The 23,068-nt window shown below is 50.5% G+C and overlaps 2 protein-coding genes across 2 annotated transcripts; one reads left to right on the plus strand and one right to left on the minus strand.

Moving 5' to 3' along the window:
• The first annotated feature begins 467 nt into the window (after positions 1 to 467).
• On the plus strand, positions 468 to 2,760 carry FRAT2 (FRAT regulator of WNT signaling pathway 2). The gene has a single exon (XM_059054799.2). The coding sequence runs from the start codon at positions 659 to 661 to the stop codon at positions 1,358 to 1,360; it is 702 nt and encodes a 233-aa protein (XP_058910782.1). The 5' UTR covers positions 468 to 658; the 3' UTR covers positions 1,361 to 2,760.
• Positions 2,761 to 11,702: 8,942 nt separating this feature from the next.
• Positions 11,703 to 14,470, minus strand: FRAT1 (FRAT regulator of WNT signaling pathway 1). Its single transcript, XM_059054786.2, has one exon. The coding sequence runs from the start codon at positions 14,107 to 14,109 to the stop codon at positions 13,267 to 13,269; it is 843 nt and encodes a 280-aa protein (XP_058910769.1). The 5' UTR covers positions 14,110 to 14,470; the 3' UTR covers positions 11,703 to 13,266.
• Between the last annotated feature and the right edge of the window lie 8,598 nt (positions 14,471 to 23,068).

Consider the following 23,068-nt stretch of genomic DNA (forward strand, 5'->3'; position numbering starts at 1 on the left):
AAGTCCCCCTCCCCGCCTCCCATTTCCCCAGCCCCACCCCTCCCAAGCCAGCTGGTCGCAGGGCCCGCCCCTCCCCCACCACTCCCGGGCCCGGGTGACTGCGAGTGCGCGGGAGGGGGAACTGGGCCGCCCTAGTCTTGCTGACACGTGGGGAGGGAGGAAGCGTCGGAGGACGAGTGGTTGGGTGTGTGGGTGGGTGTGTCTGTGAGTGGGAGAATCCAATCGTGGCCACCTCAGAGTCTCCATAGTCCTGTGCTGCTAATCCGGCCGGGGAAGTACGAAGCTCTCCCCATGCCCCGGATTCCCTCTTACGCAGACACCCAGCGCAGACACAAGAAGGCTCCGGCCGCGGCCCTGCGCTGCCCGTGACGGCCCGTGCTGCGCCACTTCCTCGCTTGTCCCCCCCGCCCCGGCGCGGTGGTAGGGCCCGGCGGCAACGTCACCCATTGTTTACAAATCAACCCGAGCCGGTAGGATTCCGGCTCCCGCGGCTGCTGGCGCGCGGCGAGGGTGCCTGGCGGGCTCCGGCTTCCGCGTCCGCCCCGGCTCCGGCTTCGGCGTCAGCACCGCGCCCGGCTCCGCCGCGGCCCACCAAGCCCCGGGGGCAGCCGAGCCGCCGCCGACTCCCGCAGAGCTCCGGGTGCCCGCGCGGGGGGCCATGCCGTGCCGGAGGGAGGAGGAAGAGGAAGCCGGCGAGGAAGAGGAGGAGGAGGAGGAGGAGGAGGAGGACAGCTTCCTCTTGCTGGAACAGTCGGTGACTCTGGGCGGCTCGGGCGAGGTGGACCGGCTGGTGGCCCAGATCGGCGAGACGCTGCAGCTGGACGCGGCGCAGGACCGCCCTGCCTCCCCGTGCGCGCCCCCGGGGCCGCCACTGCAGCCCCCGCGACCCCCGGCGGTGGTGCGCGCGGACAAGGCCCGAGCCCCGGCTCTGCCGTTGCTTCTGCCGCCCGCCTCGGCCGAGACTGGGGGTCCGGCTCCCCCGGGGGCCCTGCGCTGCGCCCTCGGGGACCGCGGCCGGGTGCGGGGCCGGGCTGCGCCCTACTCTGTGGCCGAGCTTGCCGCAAGCCCTAGCGCGCTGCCCGGGCCGTGCCGGCGAGGATGGCTGCGGGGCGCTGTCGCCTCCCGCCGCCTACAACAGCGACGATGGCCCCCAGCCGGGGCGCGCGCCAACGACGACGACCCGCACAGGCTCCTGCAGCAGCTGGTGCTCTCTGGGAACCTCATCAAGGAGGCCGTGCGGAGGCTCCAGCGAGCCGTCGCCGCGGTGGCAGCCACGGGCCCCGCGGCACCCCCCGGACCTGGGGGCAGCCGTAGCCGACAGGACCCTGTCGCCCTTCAGCCCTCCAGCGCCTTGCACTGACCCAGGGCCCCTTGAGGAGGAAGAAGACGCTGCGGGGACCCAACGGCGTCCTGTGCCTTCCCCAACCTTGAGCTGAAGCCGCCGTTGCCGTCCTGGGAGCGACCGCCTAGGCTGCAAGGAGGCGCGTGGGGAGAGACCTCAAGCCGATAAGTTACCCGACCCCGCGAGGCTGTCGGCAAAAACTTGAGCGTGGAGAAATGCACGGGCCAGGGCGCGTCCGTGTCGCGTGAGAATTTCCCCGGCCACCTCGGAGACAGGAACCTGGGATAAAACTGGGAGAACTATGGCAGCTATTTGCATCAAACTTGTACCTGACTTAACCCTTGGGGGTGTCGTGTGCTTGGATTGTTTAAAGATACGGCTCCAAGGGGCGAGAATCGCGAGGGCTTTGTAACAATACTTGAAAACTGATGACACGAATACATTTTATTTTCCGGTGGAGGAACTTAGTGAAAATGGTGCTACAATTGCTGTGCAAAGAAATTCCGGAGGGAAGAAGAATGTAAAAGCTTGGTGGTGGGTGGGTTGGCATCGCCCGTCCCCTTTCTCCCACCTCATTGGTGACTGGTCGAGGTGGGAGATGTGAACTCCAGTTGTCGGAGGTAGGGAGGTGGAGAATTTTGAAGGTGGGTCGAGGTGGATGTGGACTTTTAAATGACTTGACCTTGCCACCTGTGTTTCAAGGTCACGGTGTGCTTGGACGGAAGGTTGTGGGCTTCTGGGAGAGCTAACTGACCTCTGTGTCTTTTCTTTCTCTTGCTCCAAGAAGAGCCCTGTCTGTGCTTCGCCACCTCCTAGAGTCTCCAGAGGACACACAGGTGGAGAGGGCTGTGCGAGGAGAGTTATTTGTTTTTCTCTGTGCTCTCCTTCTGTCCAGAACTCCTCCTCCTCCCGTGAGGCCACTCTTGGCCGTGCCATGAGCTTTCTCAGAAACAGGCATAAACAGTGTCTTATGTCTCTCTCCTGTCCTCCCGGCTGGCCTTTCTTATTCCACCCTTTCTGATGTCTTCACTGCATGGATGAGACCCCGGCTGTTTTTCTGCTCTGTTCTGGCCCTCTGTGGAGCCATAGGCCTGAGCTTTCGTGGGTCTTCACCCCTCAGTTTCCTTCTGCCACCAGCTCTTTGTGAGTGACCGAAACCGTTGTTTAAATGGGACTCTCCAAGAGGAGAAACCGCAGGCTTTACCCGAATGAAACTTGACGGCGCTTTAAGTAAGGTGCCACCCCCAAACTTTAAAGGAGCTAAACTAATTTTTTAAAAAGATTCAATGGCTTGTTCATCCTCCAGATGTAGCTATTGACGTACACTTCGCACCGGAGTGTCTGAAATTGTGGTGGTCCTGATTTATAGGATTTCTTAATTAAAGTGTCTGCTGAATAAATTTGGTTTTTGTTTTGGAGCATGCTTTGGCTTTTTGGTGGAAGGTGGGGGAAAGAAAAGCACAGAGGGGACACCTTTCATAATGAAGTCGTGATGGAGAGGGGACTTGGGGGTTGAGGTGTGAGATGGAGACCGGTGGAGCTGCAGTCGATGAGTGCTTCTGGATCGATGTTCCACAAGATCAGAAAATTCAGTCCAGGTTTTTAAAAACATGCTAGGTGGGCTTTCACGCCCTTTGTGGAATAAGAACACAGTCCAGAAACTTTCTAGGCTGGAGGGCAGAGGCCAAGTGATTTGCTGTATCTGGAGGAGGGTGGAGGGAGGTGAATCTTCTGATTTTTTTGTGTTTGAAGAATGGGGAGGGTATAGACAGAACCTGCCTATTTTCTCCTTTGAGACTGACTCAGTCTTGAGCTGTGGCCTAGGGAAAGGACAATAGGGTTTTATAGCAGTGTATTTGGTAGTTGTAAAATGGGGTGTTTTGAGCAGATGGGGGTTCAGTTACTTAAGTGGCCCTCCTGGTTCTGCCCTCAGTCTTATCTTCTCCAGGCTTGGGGCACTTTCCCACAAGGAAGCCTTTCTTGGTACAGTCCAGCTCTGCTAACCAGCCCCAGGGGCACCTATCCTGCCCAGCACCTTCTCACACGGGCTGCAGGGGAAGGCTACTGCTCAGTGACTCAGTTTGACTCAGCCTCGCTGCTCAGCAGCTGTGTCATAGTAGGCAAGTCACAGCTCTGTGCGTTTTCCTCCTCTCATGTATAAAACAATAATACTTAATAGGTTGGTTGGGAGGGTAAAACGAGGACCTGAGGTGTCTGGGACACTTAAGGGCTTAAAAAATGACAGCTGCTGATTCTTGCTGCCACCACTGGCCCTTCTTCCTTCAGTGGCCCCCCATCTGTCTCTTCAACATGTCCCACGTGCCCTAACACTTCAGCCACCCTTTCCTTTCCATTGTGAGCACAAGTCACTGCCACCTCTTTTGCTTCTGTATAAGTTCCTTTTCCTGAACTTCCAGAAGGCCACCTCCACACACCTTCCAAATGGTCTGTCTCTGCTGTCATCATTCCGGGGGTTGGCGCTTGACACACGTGCCAGGTACTGTTCTGGGTGTTTTAAATCATTATCTCATTATGTCATGGCTTTATTCGTCATGAGGTAGGCACTACTTTCTCCATGTTATAAATGAGGACAATGAGGTCCAGGAGATTAAGTGATTTGCCTGAAGTCACCACCTTTTAAGTTAAGGAGCTGGGATTTGAACCCAGGCAGTGTGGCTCTAGTTTCTCCCGTGTTCCTCAACCAGAGCTTCCAGTCATACTCTACCACCTCCATGAGACTTTCTGGACACCATTTTCTCCCATTTTGGATTTATTAAAGTTCTTAAGAGCATCCCACAAAAACCTTGACCCAATAAATGCCTCAACACAATAGCATCACCATTTTCAAACTTCTCTTGCAGGCCAGCCACATACGTGCAAGGCGCTGGGGATCCAGGATGAGGCAGGGTTTCAGACATCCTGGAAGAACCCACAAGCAGGTCTGGGGCCGAGACCGTCACATAAGGTAATAGGAATTGCATAAGAGAGGCAAAGATAACAAATGGTAGATGGCTGCTTTTTTTAGAACCTCAAGTCTGTAAGATGAGGGCATAGGGCCAAGATGGTGAGGTCTCACCCAATGCAGCTGTCTTCTGGGTCTGCAACATGGCCAGGACAGCACTCAGGAATGAAATTAGAGTGGTGACTGTAGACTGACAGGACCTGAAGATCTTCAGGAGCTGAGAAGCGAGGTAGAGAGAGGGAAAGGAGACTGAGCCCTGTTTGGGCAGGAACTCTGGTAGGCACCTTTTACAAGATGGCCCTTCACTCTTTACAATGGGGAGAGGTAGGAATTGTGGATGGTCGAACAGGATCTGAACTCATGGCTCTTAAGCTGAACCTCTTACCTCCTGTCTGAGCCTACCCACACATTTCCTCATGAACCTCAGCCCCAGCTACCGATCAGCTGTTTGCAAAGGCTGTAGAGAGCAGAGTCCTGGGCCTGGGGAAGTGTCTGTGCAAAGGAGGCATTGGCCATTTCCAAGGTGTTGCAGCTTGGGATAGCCCCTTCCTAGTACTTGGCCTGGGGATGACTGTGTCCCTTGGAGTGAATGGGCACAGAACTGAGGACATGGGCATGGGCAGAGTTGAGACAACTCCATCTTCTGAAGGATCCAAGGCCTAGGTTTCCCTGGTAGCATTCTGCAAGTCTTGAGTCCAGAAGAACAAGAGTAATAGGGAAGTTGCAAGAAGCTGGTTGTGTGAGTGTGTGTGGTCGGGCAGGGGCTTGATTAGGAGTTTCACGTGGGAAGTTACAGGGACCGCAGCCTGGTGCCTCCTAAGTGATTAGGAGTTGGAAGAGAGATCAGGGCTGAAGATAAAGACTTGGCAGTTAGGGCTAAGAGGGGTGGACTTAGCCTGGGAGATGCTGTCAGTTGGGAAGGAAAAACACTAGCCAATGTACATAGCATACCATGTGCCAGGCTCTGTGCTAAGCACTTTACAAAGACCAATAATAGAACCCAGAGAAGCCCAGGGAGGCTGAAGGGTGAACTGTAAGGGATGGTTGGGTATGTGTGTCTACATACATGCACAGGTGCACACACACAAATGCAGAGCTATAGCTATGTGATCACTGTATGCCCTCTGTGGTCAGGTCCAGGGTATATGGAATCAGAGCTTGCTCAGTGACCTTCACTGTCTTTCTTTAATCCTGAAGTTATTCAGCTTCTCTTTATCAGCACCATTTTTTTTTTTTTTTTTTTTTTTTTTGTGTGGTTTTTGTGGTATGCGGGCCTCTCACTGTTGTGGCCTCTCCCCTTGCGGGGCAAAGGCTCCGGACGCGCAGGCTCAGCGGCCACGGCCCACGGGCCCAGCCGCTCCGCGGCACGTGGGATCCTCCCAGACCGGGGCACGAACCCGTATCCCCTGCATCGTCAGGCGGACTCTCAACCACTGCGCCACCAGGGAAGCCCTATCAGCACCATTTTTAAAAAATTAATTTATTTTATTATTTTATTTATTTATTGTTTTTGGCTGCATTGGGTCTCCGTTGCTGCGTGCGGGGCTTTCTCTAGTTGCGGCGAGCGGGGGCTTCTCATTGCGGTGGCTTCTCTTGTTGTGGAGCACGGGCTCTAGGCATTCAGGCTTCAGTAGTTGTGGCATGTGGGGCTCAGCAGTTGTGGCTCACAGGCTCCAGAGCGCAGGCTCAGCAGTTGTGGCACATGGGCTTAGTTGCTCCGTGGCATGTGGGATCTTCCTGGACCAGGGCTTAAACCCATGTCCCCTGCATTGGCAGGTGGATTCTTAACCACTGAACTACCAGGGAAGCCCTATCAGCACCATTAAGCAGTGTGTTTTGAACATCTGCACTGTGAGTTCTTGCCCTGCTTAACCCAGCTGAAGAGAAGAACTATTTATGGTGCATTTGGAGAAAGGTGATTATGACTCCGGTGTCTGGGGAGGATTTTCAGGAAAACCTAGGAAACTGAATCTAATTTAGACAGTAAAAAAAGAAACTGGCAAAAGGCAGGGCAAAGGTAACAAGATGATAACCAGCTTGTGATTCTTTTTTAACCCACCCAAATCAATAAGTCAAACAAACTCCCTGAACAGTCTATCAATTGGGGGCGGTGAATTTTTCCTCCTGTGAGTCAGTTAATTGATAAAGCAGAGCAGTTAATAAACCCCTTGGTATCAGATTTAGATTTCATTCTATCGTAGCATAAGGTACAGAGAAGAAGGATTCCTTCACACAAAAACATACCCAGGGGCTTCCGTGGTGGCTCAGTGGTTGTGAGTCCGCCTGCCGATGCAGGGGACATGGGTTCATGCCCCAGTCTGGAGCGGCTAGGCCCGTGAGCCATGCATGGCCACTGAGCCTGCGCGTCCGGAGCCTGTGCTCCGCAGCGGAAGAGGCCACAACAGTGAAAGGCCCGCGTACCGCAGAAATCAAAACAAAACAAAAACATACCCAGCCATCTCAGGCGTGAAGGGTTATACAAGGTTGTTTCAACAGCCAACTGGTCCCTGGCCTCCCTGTGGCAGGACAGTTTATGACTTAGAGTGCTGTCACAGGGGACATCCACCTCTAAGGTCTCCCTGAGTCCTGCCCCTCAAACCTACCCAGACTGAGCACCCCATCCCTTCGTGCCCCCTCTAGGAGCCTTATCCTTTATAGCATCTTCCCTTCAATTCCACCCTTTGCCACTGTCCTCCAACCACAGTGGGACGAGCGCAGGTCTCTCCTGCTTGAGCAAACCTTCCTTTGGTTCTGTTTTCCCTTTTTAGTTGCTGTCCCTCCTTTCCCATCCTCTCCTTTAGGCGCCACAATTCATCATCTGTGCCCCAAGCACTCTCTTAGCCTCCACAAGCCTGTTGAAGTTGCCCATTAGTTTGCTCTGCAAATATTTACTAAATGCCAGTACCCAGGTGTTGTTACTAAATGCACCTATGTTTCAGGCAGTGGCCTAAGCATTTTTTTTTTTTTTTGCTGTACGCGGGCCTCTCACTGCTGTGGCCTCTCTGGTTGCGGAGCACAGGCTCCAGACGCACAGGCTCAGCAGCCATGGCTCACGGGCCCAGCCACTCCGCGGCATGTGGGATCTTCCCGGACCGGGGCACGAACCCGTGTCCCCTGCATCGGCAGGCAGACTCTCAACCACTGCGCCACCAGGGAAGCCCTAGCCTAAGCATTTTTACTAGCATTAGCTCAGTGAATCCTCACAACCTGATGAGGCAGGAACTTTATTATTATCAGACTTGGCGGACAAGGAATGGGAGGTGAGAGGGGTGAAGTACCCTGCCCAAGGTCACAGGAAGGAGCTTTAAAGGAAAGAGCTGGGGGCTTCCCTGGTGGTGCAGTGGTTGAGAGTCCGCCTGCCGATGCAGGGGTTACGGGTTCGTGCCCCGCTCCGGGAAGATCCCACGTGCCGCAGAGCGGCTGGGCCCGTGAGCCACGGCCGCTGAGCCTGCGCGTCCGGAGCCTGTGCTCCACAATGGGAGAGGCCACAACAGTGAGAGGCCCGCGTACCACAAAAATAAATAAATAAAAAAATAAAGGAAAGAGCTGGGACTGCGACCTAGGCAGTCTGGCTCCAGAGCCTGCATTTTTTTTTTTTTTTTTTTTTGCGGTACGCGGGCCTCTCACTCTTGTGGCCTCTCCCCTTGCGGGGCACAGGCTCCGGACGCGCAGGCTCAGCGGCCATGGCTCACGGGCCCAGCCGCTTCGTGGCATGTGGGATCTTCCCGGACCGGGGCACGAACCCGCGTCCCCTGCATCGGCAGGCGGACTCTCAGCCACTGCGCCACCAGGGAAGCCCATCCAGAGCCTGCATTTTAACAGCTACCTGGTACCGTACTGAGGACTATGGGTTTTCTTTTCAAAATGTGTCCCTTCTTGTCTTTCTCTGTCTTTTTGCTCCGAGACCCTTATCACCTGGTGCCTAAACTCTTTGAGAAAAGAAGACATTCACATATGAGCCCCTGAGATAACCCTGTAATTACAGTAAATAAAATGAAGAGTGAGAACAAAATGAACTTGAAGATCACCTCCTGCGAAGAAATTGCACAATTTTCTCAGTACAAATTATAGATGGGAGTGGACAGGGCAGGCGTGAGGACCTACAGCTGAGCACTGAATTTGATTTAGAAGGATTTCTGATAGGAATGGGGGAGTTAAGAGCTGTGCCTTCAGAATGCCCTCCCCACAAACCCTCCCCTTTATGATATTCCTGTCACCCCTACTCTACGAGTCCCAGTCCTGAGCTATTTTCAAGGTTTGGCTTGAAGGGGACCTCCACCCGTTTCTGATTAAACCTCTTATAGACTGATTATTCCCTTCCTCTACACTTCCCTTCGCACTTTATACAACAGGGGTACATGTTTAAGAAACGTCTTCAGAGCAAACAGGTTTATGCCTTTTAAGAAACATATTGAAGACGTCAATAAAAGGCAGGATCTTCCACGAAAGACTTAAAGTAGTGGCCTTAATGCAGTAGCTTCCAGGAATGATGTTTTGTTTTATAAGAGTGTTAGATCATACATGATCTAATTTCACCTTCACTGGATTCTTCAAGGTAGGTGCTGTATTTATCCCCATTTAGCAGGTGAGTTAATTGACATTATTGAGGTTAAGGATCCTGTCCCAAATCACACAGCTAACAATGCAGGGCTGCCTGCAGAGCCCATGCTCTTATCTATTACACCTCCTGGGACACATTGTTATGCGAAGGTCATTTGTTTTCCCTTCAGTTATGTATGGAAAACCAGGAGGAAGGGCTGCATGGGAGAGTTTTGCTGCTTTGTCTGCACCAGCCTTCCTGGTGTTCAAATGGAGTGCATCTCAGAGTGGAAACCTCCCTGTGCTTCCATCTCTAAATGAGGGGGTAGCACTAGACCACTGAAGACTGAGCTCTCCCAGGGCTGACATTCTGTGATTACTGAGCATCAGTGGAAGAGGGGGGAGCTAATTGAGTGAGTTAGTAATTTGGTTGCCAGGGTAACTCTTTCCTGATTGGAAGGTAGGGATCACAGGGTTTGACACAGACTTTGCTGGATAGGAAAGTGGTGTCTGATGTGCACTCCATATTTCTGCTTCTGAGCTGGAAAAGGAAAGAGCAAAAAAGGGTAAAATAGAATTCAAATATTGTAGCATTTATGCCTAATTTAGAATGAAATCTTGGGGTGGCAGACTCTGGAGTTCTTTGTGAGGTGTGGCATTCTTTTCTCCAAATCACTTGTTTGTCAATTTCTGTCTTTTAGTTTATTTAGTATTTTTTTCATTGAGTTTATAGCTTTGGTCTTTTATCTTACCCAGGCCATTTTCTGTGGCCAGCTGTCTTCATAGGATGCTGAACATAAGAAAAGGGTTACCGCGTGCCTGGCTTTCCCTAGCTCAGCCTAGGGATCTGGCGCATGGTTTTCCAGGGTTCCAATGGCAGGATCATCATGTTGGACGACTGCAGGGGTGTCGTTTACATTGTAGTATATGTGTGGACTTCTGCAGTGAACAATATTGGAGTATGTGTGATGGTATCAGGCTATTGGAAAGAGGCCTGAGCTGGATGACGGGAGACCTGGGTTCTAGGTTCTGTTAGGCCTTTGACTTCGTAATGACTTTGTAGGTCACTCTGCACTGCCCCCTTCCTGGAATATCTTTCCACCTATAAAATGGTCTAATCACTTTTTTAAAAAATATTTATTTATTTGACTGCACCGGGTCTTAGTTGCAGCATGTGCGATCTTTCGTTGTGGCATGCGGACTCTTAGTTGCGGCATGTGGGATCTAGTTCCTGGGGGTGCAGAGTCTTAGCCACTGGACCACCAAGGAAAAATGGTCTAATAACTTTTAAAAATCATTAATGTAAACCCGGACTTATTCCAAAAGATGTCTTGGGGGTGACTAGTAAGATCTTGCAGGATTTTTAAAGATGGACGGTTTACACCCTTGACGGTTACAGGGTTATAGTGCAGTTAAAGCACCTCATAGTAGGCATTAGTTTTCTCCAGTCTAACTTTTTGAAGGAGGGGGTTGTATTACGTGAACCCTATGGTTGAGTCTAGCCTTAACCAATCATTACAAGAAGCCAGCACGTTTGGGGCAGTGGCATTGAACCATGGCCATCTTGGCCCTGGATTGCTCTTAACTCTTTGACCTCCAGGAAATCCCACCTCATCTAAGAAGTGAGGACCTCAGGGCTCCTCCAGTGCCAGAGGAAGTCGGCACCTGACCACTTTCCTTTTGCTCAGAGCCTAGAGGTGGTAGCCCACTGCATTGTTAGAGGCCCTCCTTCCTCAGTTTGTGCTAGAGCTTCCATAGTCACCATTCCTTTGCTGGGTGGCACTGGACTGAGTCTTCCACAACCTTTCCTGGGCAGGTTGTGGGAAATGGCTGGCTTGCTGTGTTCTGGAGGTACTTCTCAGAGACCATCAGGGTCTGTGTGTGTATTTGAAGAGAGAGAATGGGGAGGTATAAACAACAGGCATTGAGTCCAAAAGGGAGTTAGAAAATCAGGTCTCTAAATCATACAGCACTCAATCCAGAAAGCACTTGTGGGATCACAGCATGCCCTTGTTTTATGAGAAACCGAGGACCCAGTCGATTGGCTACCAAGGGACAGTCCTGGGAAGGAAGGGGTAGGGACTGGACCATTCATCTCCAGGATGTGCCAGTCACAAGGAACCTTTTTCTCACCATCTCATGGCTCATCTGTTGTACAGATGAGGAAACTGAAGCTCACAGAGGTTGAGCAACTTGTCCAAGGTCCCCATTTAATAAGGCGATTTGAACCCTGGATATCCTGTTGCCAGCATGGCTCCTTCCTGGAGGAAACAGACTAAAGTAACTGAGAACAGGAGGGACAGAGATGGGCTGTTGCATCACTGCTTAGGGAGAGAATGGGAGTGAACATGCCAAGGGCAAAGAGAGGAGAGGAGTCCTTTCATACCCTCCCAGTCGGCTTTCCCACTGCAGGTTTGCATCCTGAGCAGTCCGTAACCAAGAGCTGCCCCAACCTAAAGGGCCACCTTGTGGAACAAGTCCACTTAATGACCATAGTAGAAAGAAAAAAGTGATAAGCCTCCCGGTCTGACGTGACTGACTGATCTGATGTCCTTTGCTAATACAGTCAGAGGGGGCTTCTCCAGCACTGACTAGTAATCCAGAAGGCTCTAAGGTTTTAGTGAATGGGATTGGTCCAAAACCTGACCTCGCTTTCATTTAATTTCATGTCAGCACCAATACACACCCAGCCGCGCAGACCCTGTCTAACTCGTGAGCTGCTCAGACACAAAGGCGCTCTAATTACCATCCACAAGCCAGGCTGACGAGGATTTTAAGTGTTTTCATGTTTATGGAGATCAGAGAAACATGTTCTGTGCATCTTTCCCACCGACGACAAGTATAAAATACAGCCAAACAAAAAACCCAACGCATTTATTAAAAACAGATATTTCAGTTAAGTTAACATCCTATAATCAGGATAGCCACAATTCCAGACACTCCGCTGCGAAGTGTAGGTATGTCAATAGCCACATCTGGATGATGAACATGCCATTGAATCTTATAAAACTAAAACACCAACAATACCGTCTTAGATCCTTCAGACTGAGTGAACGTTATGTTACAAGCACTTCGCCAGGTTCACAATGGCAAAGCCTGCAGCTTCTCCATTTGGAGGGTCACATTTTCTACTCGGTTTCCTTCACTTACAAAGGCGAGCTGGCATGGCTGGGGGAGGGGCAAAGGGAGGAAATCAACTCCATCTATCCAGGGAATTGCAGCTGTTATTGCAAAAGGCCCCAGAGAGCCCATTATAAGCTGCTGTGCTAGGCTGTGTGTCCCTGGAGTGCCCCATCACGTGGTGTCTCCTCAGCCCCCAGCTCGGGGGCCCCCAGGAGCGCCAGCGCCACCCGCTAGAGTAGGACAGCAGAGCCGAGGGGAAGAGGAGAGCCGCGAGGCCACTTCTCAGGGCAGTTTCCGTGAAAGCCCGGGGCGCGGCCGCCCGCGGGAGGCACCGTCGCCCAGCACGTCGCCGCCTGCTCACACCCGCGGTGGCAGCGGTGCGCGTGTCCTCAGGAGACTCCAGCACTTGCAAAACCCCGCGCTCTACTCCGAGTAAAGGCGGAACCTGGCGACTCTGCCCTGCTGGAGCCCCGCAATCTCGTGTACTCCCAGGAAACAGTGATCTTGAACCCGAGAAGGGGCGGACAGGCTGTGAAAATACACTTTGGAGGGGACTGAGGGTTCACTCCGCGCCTCGCCCTCCCCTTTCCCCAGCACCTGTCGGCCCCACCTTCCATCAGCATCACAGGCGCACCGCCTTGTGCCGCCACTCAGAGAAATTCAGGCAGTTGCAAAGCGGGGGCAGAGAAAAGGTTACGTCTATTCAATTCCCCAAAACGTCCTTTCCCGGTGCCGCGTGTTTTATATCAAGAACCAGCACCCCAAAATACACGTGTTTTACGAAACACGAAGTTTCGTAGAATTTCAAGTCTGGCAGTTTGAGGTACTCCCTGAAATGATCTACACAGGTTCCTCTCCCCCAAAGTGGATCAGGAACCAGCCCTGTAAAGGTAAAGCAAGTAACTGGGATCATCTTCGTCCTTTGGGCGTTCGGCGATCCTAAGAAGCGTGGACTGTGACCACATGGTCGTCAGGCTGGAGGGCCCGGAGAGGCTGCGTGGAACTGCACGCTGCGCCACCAGGACTGGTCACGCCAATGAGGAGTCCTGCTGACTGTGAGCTTGGGGTGCGCTCTGTAATCTGCCTTAAATAGGACCAACGAAGTCTTGTTTTTCAACCATATCGGGGCCCTCGACCTCAGTTCCCACGAAAACATTCGCGATTTTTCGATTCCTCGTCTTCATTAGTTATTTTCCCTCTTCCAAAAGCGCGAGTTCACCAGTCTGAGTAGAGACGCAGCCCTCAGGGGGAGCCCCTTGCCCTCCAGGCAGAGGCTACCGCTGTGGCCACTCTCGGGGTGTTAGCTGCCGGGGACTAGAACGCCGTCGCCAGTTCTGAACTGCGCCCTCCTCCCAGAAGAGCCAGGGTCGCTGCAGGCCGCGCGAGGGCTGCGGGGCAAAGGGGGCTCATGCACTGGGGCCGAAAGAGGGCCCACGAGCTGGCGTCGGGGAAGTTTTGCGTGTAACTGCAGCCGTCGCGAATGAAGCCTCCGCACGGCCTCCTTGATGAGGTTCCCCGAGATCACGAGCTGCTGCAGAAGCCGGTGCGGATCGTCGTCGCCGGTGCGGGCTTGAGGTTGTAGCCCGCGTCTATGCTGCAGGCGGCGGGAGGCGGCGGCGTCTCGCAGCCATCCTCGCCGGCAAGGACCCGACAGCGGCTGCGGGGCGCCTCGCTTGTCAGCTCCCGAAGGCCCATCAAGGCTGGGCTGAGGGGGCAGTGGGGACAGCGCGCTGGGGCCTGCGGCGAGCTCGGCCACAAAGTAGGGCGCAGCCCGGCCCCGCACCCGGCCGCGGTCCCCGAGGGCGCAGCGCAGGGCCCCCGGGGGAGCCGGACCCCCAGTCTCGGCCGAGGCGGGCGGCAGAAGCAACGGCAGAGCCGGGGCTCGGGCCTTGTCCGCGCGCACCACCGCCGGGGGTCGCGGGGGCTGCAGTGGCGGCCCCGGGGGCGCGCACGGGGAGGCAGGGCGGTCCTGCGCCGCGTCCAGCTGCAGCGTCTCGCCGATCTGGGCCACCAGCCGGTCCACCTCGCCCGAGCCGCCCAGAGTCACCGACTGTTCCAGCAGGAGGAAGCTGTCCTCCTCCTCCTCCTCCTCCTCCTCCTCTTCCTCGCCGGCTTCCTCTTCCTCCTCCCTCCGGCACGGCATGGCCCCCCGCGCGGGCACCCGGAGCTCTGCGGGAGTCGGCGGCGGCTCGGCTGCCCCCGGGGCTTGGTGGGCCGCGGCGGAGCCGGGCGCGGTGCTGAGGCCGAAGCCGGAGCCGGGGCGGACGCGGAAGCCGGAGCCCGCCAGGCACCCTCGCCGCGCGCCAGCAGCCGCGGGAGCCGGAATCCTACCGGCTCGGGTTGATTTGTAAACAATGGGTGACGTTGCCGCCGGGCCCTACCACCGCGCCGGGGAGGGGTTGCGCAGTACCGTTGGGGGGCGGGGCGCCCTCTGGGCAGGGGTCCCGGGTGAAGCCTTGATGCCTCTGAGCTCTACAGCCCTGAATGCTGTCTGCGGGGGGCACTGGGGAACCGATCCTCTCTCTCTCGGCCGGGCGTGATCGGTATTTCCAGAAGATGGACACCGGCACGGCCTCTGTTGGTTTCTTCCACACACAAGCAAGGACACTTACACCCACACACCCACACACTTCTCTCCCTTAGGCGCGTCAACTCATCTGGTTTTGGCGTTTGCACCTTTGAGGTCTGGGATGCCGGCAATTTGGGAAGTGATGGCAGAGCGAGTGAGGCGAGTGATGGAGAGAAGGCTTCAGGCTAGGGATCTGTCTGGAGATTAGGCAAACGAAGCTGAAAGAGATGAAAAGGAAGAGGGGGACCTTGTGGTGCGATGGGGGTGGAGGATTGGGAATTGGCAAAGAAAGGCCACTGATTAATGTTTTTTTGATCAGGAGTGTGGGTATGTGGGGACCTGGACTGGGGCTGTCATTACTGGAGAGGAGGTTGCTCGTCTTGGGAGGGGCGGTGAGCTAGAAAGTTCTTTTAAGAAGAATGCCTCAGCCCAGTAGGGGAGTATCCTTTCTGAGGGGGTAACAAGAGAAGAAAATGGTCAGCTATTTGGATGGAAATGGAGATACGGCCACCGTAACCCTTCATGATATCATGGTTGGCTTAATGATTAACCAAGACTTCATTTTTTAGCAGAAAGGTAGAAAACGATCCTTTACCGTCACATTGCCTGGAGGTTTAAAATCTTTATTCAAGATCCCAAACCCTCAGGCCTAACTTCCAAACAGTACACTTGTAGGTAGATTTTTGGTGGACCAACCTTTACAGGGAAGGGATAGTATCAGGGTGATGAAAATATTCTAAAACTTAATGGTTGCACCATTAAGTTTGCTAAAAATCATTAAAATGAGTGAATTTTATGACATGTAAATTATGTCAATAAAGCTGTATGCTTTATGTCAATAAAGTGCATGCTTTGCAGCATGCACACACAAACACAGAAACCAGGCAGTAGAGAGCTACTTTAAAATATGGAGCAGGGGAGTAGCATGATTTAGAAAGAAAGAGACTGGAGCCTGGGGATCCAGATAAGTAGAAACAAGGGTCTTGGTGTGCAGTTCCAAGATGATCATTACAGGAGCAAACTTTTCGGGAGGAATGGGTTAGAGGGAAGAGGTGGGAAGTTGTTAAAAAAAGAGCTGGGCTTATTTTTGTCAAGTGTGGAGGGAAGAATGTGAGAATAAAGGAGGAAGAGGCAGTTTGAAGAAAGCAAATGGTTTTTTAAAAATTAATTTATTTTTGGCTGCACTGTGTCTTTAGTTGCGGTAGGCGGGATCTAGTTCCCTGACCAAGGATCGCCCCCCAGGCCCCCTGCATTGAGAGCGTGGAGTCTTAACCACTGGACCACCAGGGAAGTCCCAAGCAAATGAATTTTTAAATCTTGGGAATCGAGACTTCCACAGGGTGTCATAAAAATCATCACCTCCTTTTAGTGGATTCCTTAAGATTTTCTATATATGAGATCACATCATCTGCAGACAGAGATGAAGTTTTACTTCTCCCTTTCTAATCTGGATGCCTTTTATTTTTCCTGCCTAATTGCCCTGGCTGAAACCCCTAGAACAATGATGAAGAGAAGTGGTGAGGACAGACATCCTTGTCTTATTCCTGATCTTAGGGGAAAGCATTCAGTCTTTCACCATTAAGTTAGATGTTGGCTCTGTTTTGTTTTTTAAAAAATTTAATTAATTAATTAATTAATTAAATTTTGGCTGCATTGGGTCTTCCTTGCTGTGCCGGGCTTTTTTTTTCTAGTTACCGCGAGCGGGGGGCTACTCTTCGTGGTGGTTCATGGGCTTCTCACTGTGGTGGCTTCTCCTGTTGCAGAGCACAGTCTCTAGGTGCGCAGGCTTCAGTAGTTGTGACACGCAGCCTCAGTAGTTGTGGCTCATGGGCTCTAGAGCGCAGGGTCAGTAGTTGTGGTGCATGGGCTTTGTTGCTGCGCAGCATGTGGGATCTTCATGGACCAGGACTTGAATCTGTGTCCCCTGCATTGGCAGGTATATTCTTAACCACTGCACCATCAGGGAAGTCCTTGGCTCTGGGTTTTCATAGATGGCCTTACTCAGGTTGGGTATGTTCCCTTCTTTTTCTGGTTTGTTGAGCATTTTTTATTATGAATGGATCATCCTCTCTATTTCTTTATTTGAAATATATTTGACATATAACCTTGTGTAAATTTAAGGCATCCCCTTATTTACAGTCATTCATTTGAGAGTGTGGTCAAAGCAGCACTTATTAGCTAGAATATTCTGAACCTAATTAGTTAAAATTTTTAAGTGAAAATAATTAGCAGCAGTTTAGAATCTTTGTTTTTATTTTTTGATTCAAAATTTGTAAGCCTCATGCACGCATGCATTGTTGTGTGTGTGAAAATGGTACAACCACTTTGGAAAAAGGTCTGGCAGTTGTTTGTTTTTTTTTAAGAATTGATTTTAGGGCTTCCCTGGTGGCACAGTGGTTAAGAATCCGCCTGCCAATGACTACTGAGCCTGCACTCTAGAGCCCATGAGCCACAACTACTGAGCCCACGCACCACAGCTACTGAAGCCTGTGTGCCTAGAGCCCATGCACTGCAACAAGAGAAACCACTGCAAAGAGAAATCCACGCACTGCAACGAAGAGTAGCCCCTGCTCTGCGCAACTATATAAAAAAAAAAAAAGAATTGATTTTATTTTGTTGAGTGGATGCTTCCTCTTACAGTGATATGTGTTTATTGATATAGAATGATGTCATACTTAAAAATTTTTTTTTAAATTTATTTAATTTATTTTTGGCTGCATTGGGTCTTCCTTGCGGAGCAGGGTTCTAGGTGCGTAGGCTTCAGTAGTTGTGCACGGGCTCTTCCCAGACCAGCGCTCAAACCCGTGTCCCCTGCATTGGCAGGTGGACTCTTAACCACTGCGCCACCAGGCAAGTCCTATATCTTGATATCTTGATTCCAGGTTTCCCAGGTGTATGCATGTGTTAAAAACTCATTGAATCGTACACTTAGAATTCACTGTATGTAAATTTTACATGAAAAGTAAAAACTACACAAATATTGATTTCTAGTTAATAGACATGCTGGGTGAAGTATACTGATGTTTGCAATTTATTCTCAAGTGCACAAAAATGTGAGATGGATTGATATATAGATAGAAGGATGGTTAGGACAGGTAGGTATATGATAAAGCATGTATAGTAGAATGTTAATGTCACTGTATAACCCAGCAATTCCACTCCTAGGTATATACATGAGAGATTTGAAAACATGTTCACACAAAAACTTGTACCCGAGTGTTCACAGCAGCATTATTCATAATAGCCACAAACTAGAAGAAACTAAATGTTCATTAGCAAATGAATGGATGATAAAATGTTAGCTATTCATACAACGGAATATAATTCATCATAAAAAGGAACTAAATAGTGTTATATGCTACAGCATGAGTGAACCTTGAAGACATTATGCTAAGCAAAAGAAACTAGACACAGAAGTCCACCTATTGTATGATTCCATTTATATGAAATGTTCGGAATAGACAAATCTTTCTATCTACAGCTAGAAAGTAGATTAGTGGTTGCCAGGGTTGGGAAGAGAGGGGAATTAGGACTAATTGATAATGGGCATGGGATTTTTTTGGGGGTGATGAAAATGTTCTGGAATTAGTGGTGATGTTTGCACAAAATAGTGAATACACTTAAAACCACTGAAGCACACACTTCAGAAGTGTACACTTTAAAATTCAATTTAAAGTGAATTTTATGTTATGTGAAGTATAGCTTAATTTTTTAAATGCTAAAAAAATGTTAATGGTAGAATCTAGGTAGAATTAGGTGCTGGGTAATAGGGTAGTTCACTGTTAAATTCCTTCAATTTTGTTGACTGAAAAATTTTAGAAAAAAATAAATAAAATGTTAGAAAAAAATAAGCCACAGAAAGGGGGTGAGTACTTTTGTGACTGCTTTTAGAACTGCCCAGGGCACAGAGGGCTGGCTCCGGGCTGACTATTGGGAAGGAAGGGAGGAACTGTACACCCCGCTGGCAGGTTACCTAATGCCTGACAGGGCAGTCCTGTGGATTCACACTCCAGGGTTGAAAAGATGTAGACAGTCTGCTGCGCATAGACTAAATTCTTGCCCAGTGTGGAGGATTTCCAACTGTATGGCAGGATTGGGGCTTGCCACCGTTTTAGAGACCAGCAGCATCCCTGGGTGATGAGCCTTGGAAGCAGCAAAGCAGACCCAGGCTTGCTCCTTTTCCCCTCCCTTCATTGCCTCCCAGCTCCCAGACTGGGAGGCTGTAGGAGCTGGACTGGCTGAGGAGGAGGGATTTGTACTGAGAGAATTTAAGAGATTAGGGGATTCACACTGAGATGCAAAGAGGTGCTAATGAGTTATTAAACACCTCTCTGTAGAGTAGCAGCTACAGAAAGCTGGAAACACTGAGAAGGCAGAAGTTGAAAATGTCTTAGAGACTGCTTATAGGGCAGGGAAGATAACTGTCCACTGGCTAAACAGGGTGCTAGGAATAGTCAGGTCTGTAACTCAGTAGTTAAAATGGATTAAAGGATTGGGCTAAAACTGGTGCAACAGTGTGGAGTATTTTGCCATTTATAAAAGTGGAAAGGACTCAAGATTGGAAAGAAGGTTTAGAGGGATGCAGCCCCAGAGGTGGAGGCTGGAGTAATGTACTGAGTAGAATAGGGTCCCTTCCAAATTCATGTCCACCAGGAATCTGTAAATATGACTTTATTTGGAAATAGGGACTTTGAAGAGGTAATCAATGTAATGTGAGGTCGAACTGGATTAGGGTGGACCCTCATCCAGTGGCTGGTATCCTTTTAAATTTACTTATTTATTTATTTTTGGCTGTGCTGGGTCTTCGTTTCTGTGCGAGGGCTTTCTCTGGTTGCGGCAAGCGGGGGACCACTCTTCATCGCGGTGCGCGGGCCTCTCACTATCGTGGCCTCTCTTGTTGCGGAGCACAGGCTCCAGACGCGCAGGCTCAGTAGTTGAGGCTCACAGGCCTAGTTGCTCCGCAGCATGTGGGATCCTCCCAGACCAGGGCTCAAACCTGTGTCCACTGCATTGGCAGGCAGATTCTCAACCACTGTGCCACCAGGGAAGCCCTGGTATCCTTTTTTTTTTTTTTTTTTGCGGTTTGCGGGCCTCTCACTGTTGTGGCCTCTCCCGTTGCGGAGCACAGGCTCCGGACGCGCAGGCCCAGCAGCCATGGCTCACGGGCCCAGCCGCTCCGCGGCATGTGGGATCCTCCCGGACCAGGGCACGAACCCGTGTCTCCTGCATCGGCAGGCGGATTCTCAACCACTGCGTCACCAGGGAAGCCCCCCTGGTATCCTTTTAAAAGAGGGAAATTTGGACACAGAGACACACAGGGAGGATGCCATGTATGCACAGAGGCAGAGATTGGAGTGATGTTTGCCACAAGCCAGGAAACACCAAGGATTGCCAGCAATCACCAGAAGCTAAGAGAGAGCATGGAGCAGCTTCTCCTGCCGAGTCCCCAAGAAGGAACTGGCCCTGCCAACCGACACCTTATTTATATCAGACTTCTGGCCTCCAAAGCTGTGAGAAATAAATTTCTGTTGTTTTAAGTCACCAGGTTTGTGGTAATTTGTTACAGCAGCCCTTGGAAACCTAGTGCAAGCAGTTTCAAGGAATTGTTTAAAATGTGTAAGCTATGGAGATTCAATAGAAAAACTGAAGGCCTGATGGCCTCTAAAATCCTCTAATGGATTTTGAGTTATACTAGGCCCAGCTAGATCTACCATTAGAACAGGAAAAAGGAATGAAGGCATGAAAAAACAAGGGACCACTACACCCTCATTGTATTTTTTAAAAAATATTTATTTATTTATTTGGTTGCACCAGGTCTTAGTTGTGGCAGACGGGCTCCTTAGTTGCGGCTCCAGGGCTCCTTAGTTGTGGCATGCTAACTCTTAATTACACCATGCATGTGGGATCTAGTTCCCTGACCAGAGATAGAACCTGGGCCCCATGCATTGGGAGTGTGGAATCTTATCCACTGTGCCACCAGGGAAGTCCCCCTCATTATTGTACGTTTTTGTTTTTGTTTTTGTTTTTTAATCTGGTTGTGCTGAGTCTTAGTTGTGGCAGGTGGGCCCTTTTTAGTTGCAGCTCACAGAATCCTTAGTTGCAGCTCCAGGGCTCCTTAGTTGCGGCAGGCGGGCTCCTTAATTATGGCATGTGAACTCTTAGCTGCGGCATGCATGTGGGATCTAGTTCCCTGACCAGGGATCAAACCTGGGCCCAGTGCATTGGGAGTGCGGAGTCTCATCCACTGCTCCACCAGGGAAGTTCCCCCCACCCCACCGCCCACTCATTGTATGTTGATCATGGGTAAAAATATGGCCATGTCAGGAACACATCTCTACAGGGACTATTAGGATGATCCTACATAGGCTGATGCAGTTAACACTCTTATTTCTGTGACTGTAGAAAAGACTGTACTGCCGTTGCCAAACCATGGCAGTGGGAATGGAATAGTAGATGCTTGAACTTACGGAGTGATTGGCTATAGGTGTAAAGGGATTGGCTATAGGTGTAAAGGGAAGGCAGTCTCGGATCTGCAGAGGCTTTGTGTCTGTCTGGATGCCTGGGTGTCAACAGAATCGGAAATCAGGAGACACATGGTCAGGTAGTATAATTCAGAATTTTTAAAAAAGACTTTAGTTTTATTTATTTGAATAGATAATACAGCCACGTGGTTCAAAATTCTAAAGGTCAAAACGAGTACAGTGAAAGAAAGCCCTCCCCCCATTCCTGTCCCCAGCCACCCAATTTCCCTTCCTGGAGGCAAACTATACTAACATTTGTTGTATATTCTTTTCAAATATATTTTATGCATTTACATATATATTTTCTATATTCTGCCTTCGTTAAATAGTAGTTATAACAGAGGCTGCAGTTTGCCTCCCAGTTGCTATCCTTCCCTTCAACACCAAGTTGTAGCAGCACCAGAGGCATAGACCACATTTTCCGGCTTCTCCTACTGCTAGATGGGGCCATGTGATGAAGTTCTGGCCAGTGAGGTGTAAGTGGGAAGTGTATGGTATTTTTGGAAAATCTCACTATTAGGAAGGGGGCCAAGTGCCTCTCTTTTTCTTTCATCTTGTCTCCTGGAATGTGGATGTGATGGTTAAAGCTCTAGCAGCCATATTGAACTATGAAAGAGCAGTGAATTTGAAGGAGTCTCAAACGAGGTCTGAAGACACAAATACAGTCCTAGACTTCCTGCCTCCAGATCTCTTCTATGTGAGAAACAAATAACATTCTATTTTTTTAAAAAAATTGATTTACTTAATTTACTTATTTTTGGCTGTGTTGGGTCTTTGTTGCCGTGCACGAGCTTTCTCCAGTTGCGACGAGTGGGGGTTACTCTTCGTTGCGGTGCACGGGCTTCTCATTGCGGTGGCCTCTCTTATTGAGGAGCACGGGCTCTAGGCACACGGGCTTCAGTAGTTGTGGCAAGCAGGCTCAGCAGCTGTAGCTCACGGGCTCCGGAGCGTAGGCTGAGTAGTTGTGGCGCAGGTGCTTAGTTGCTCTGCGGCATGTGGGATCTTCCCGGACCAGGGCTCGAACCCGTGTGTCCTGCGTTGTCAGGCGGATTCCCAGCCACTGCGCCACCAGGGAAGCCCAACATTCTGTTTTGTTAAGTCAACCAGGAACTTTTAAAAGACAATGCTAATATAATCAGAAAATCTGCAAAGGTGGTTTGGAGGGCAATGCCAGTCAGGCAAGCCCTATGGGAAGTACTCAGATCAGGAAATGAAGCAGATAATAATAGTAACTACCATATATCGATTAATTTTTTAACAGTTTTATTGAGATATAATTTACCATAAAACTCACACATTTAAAACGTACAATTCAATGTTTTTTAGTATATTTAACAGAGTTATGCAACCATCACCATAATCTAATTTTAGAACCTTTGCATCACCCCCAAAAGAAAACTTTGTATCCATTAGCTATACAGAAAAGCACTTTACAGATATTCTTTTCTTTAATCTTCCAATAACCTCTGAGTTTAGTATTATCCTTTTTCATGGATAAGAATACCTAGGCCCAGAGTTAAGAAAACTTGTGCAAGGTCACACAAACCACCAGAGCCAGAACCAGGATTCAAACTCAGTTTTGGTTGATGCCAAAGCCTGACCTTCTCAAACCACTACCCAGGTGCTGTTACCCAGGTTCTGCAATCTGGTCTTTTAACTCTGCCTGGTTCTTTCTCCCCAAGGTCTGTTGCTTTCCTCCAGTGCCTCTGCCAGTTGTCATGCCTTATTTCTGGTCCTGTTGCCTATGTTCTTCATGTGTCCTTGACTGGGCTCATGCAACTTGTGTCTGGGCCCTAGCTTCTTTCCCTTTAATCCATTCTTCTGGCATATCATCTTCCTAATGCCCAGCCCTGCTCAGGTTACTTACCGCCCCCACTCTGAATAGGTCCACATTACCTCCTGAGTAAAACCCTCAGCTTCTTAACATGGCATCCAGAACTCAGAGGCCTGGCCCTGGTCCACTCATCCAAACTTATCCTGACCCTACAGAAGCCCTTTGCTCTTGTCACACT

This window comes from Kogia breviceps, chromosome 2 (assembly GCF_026419965.1).
Source record: "Kogia breviceps isolate mKogBre1 chromosome 2, mKogBre1 haplotype 1, whole genome shotgun sequence".
Lineage (NCBI taxonomy): Eukaryota > Metazoa > Chordata > Mammalia > Artiodactyla > Physeteridae > Kogia > Kogia breviceps.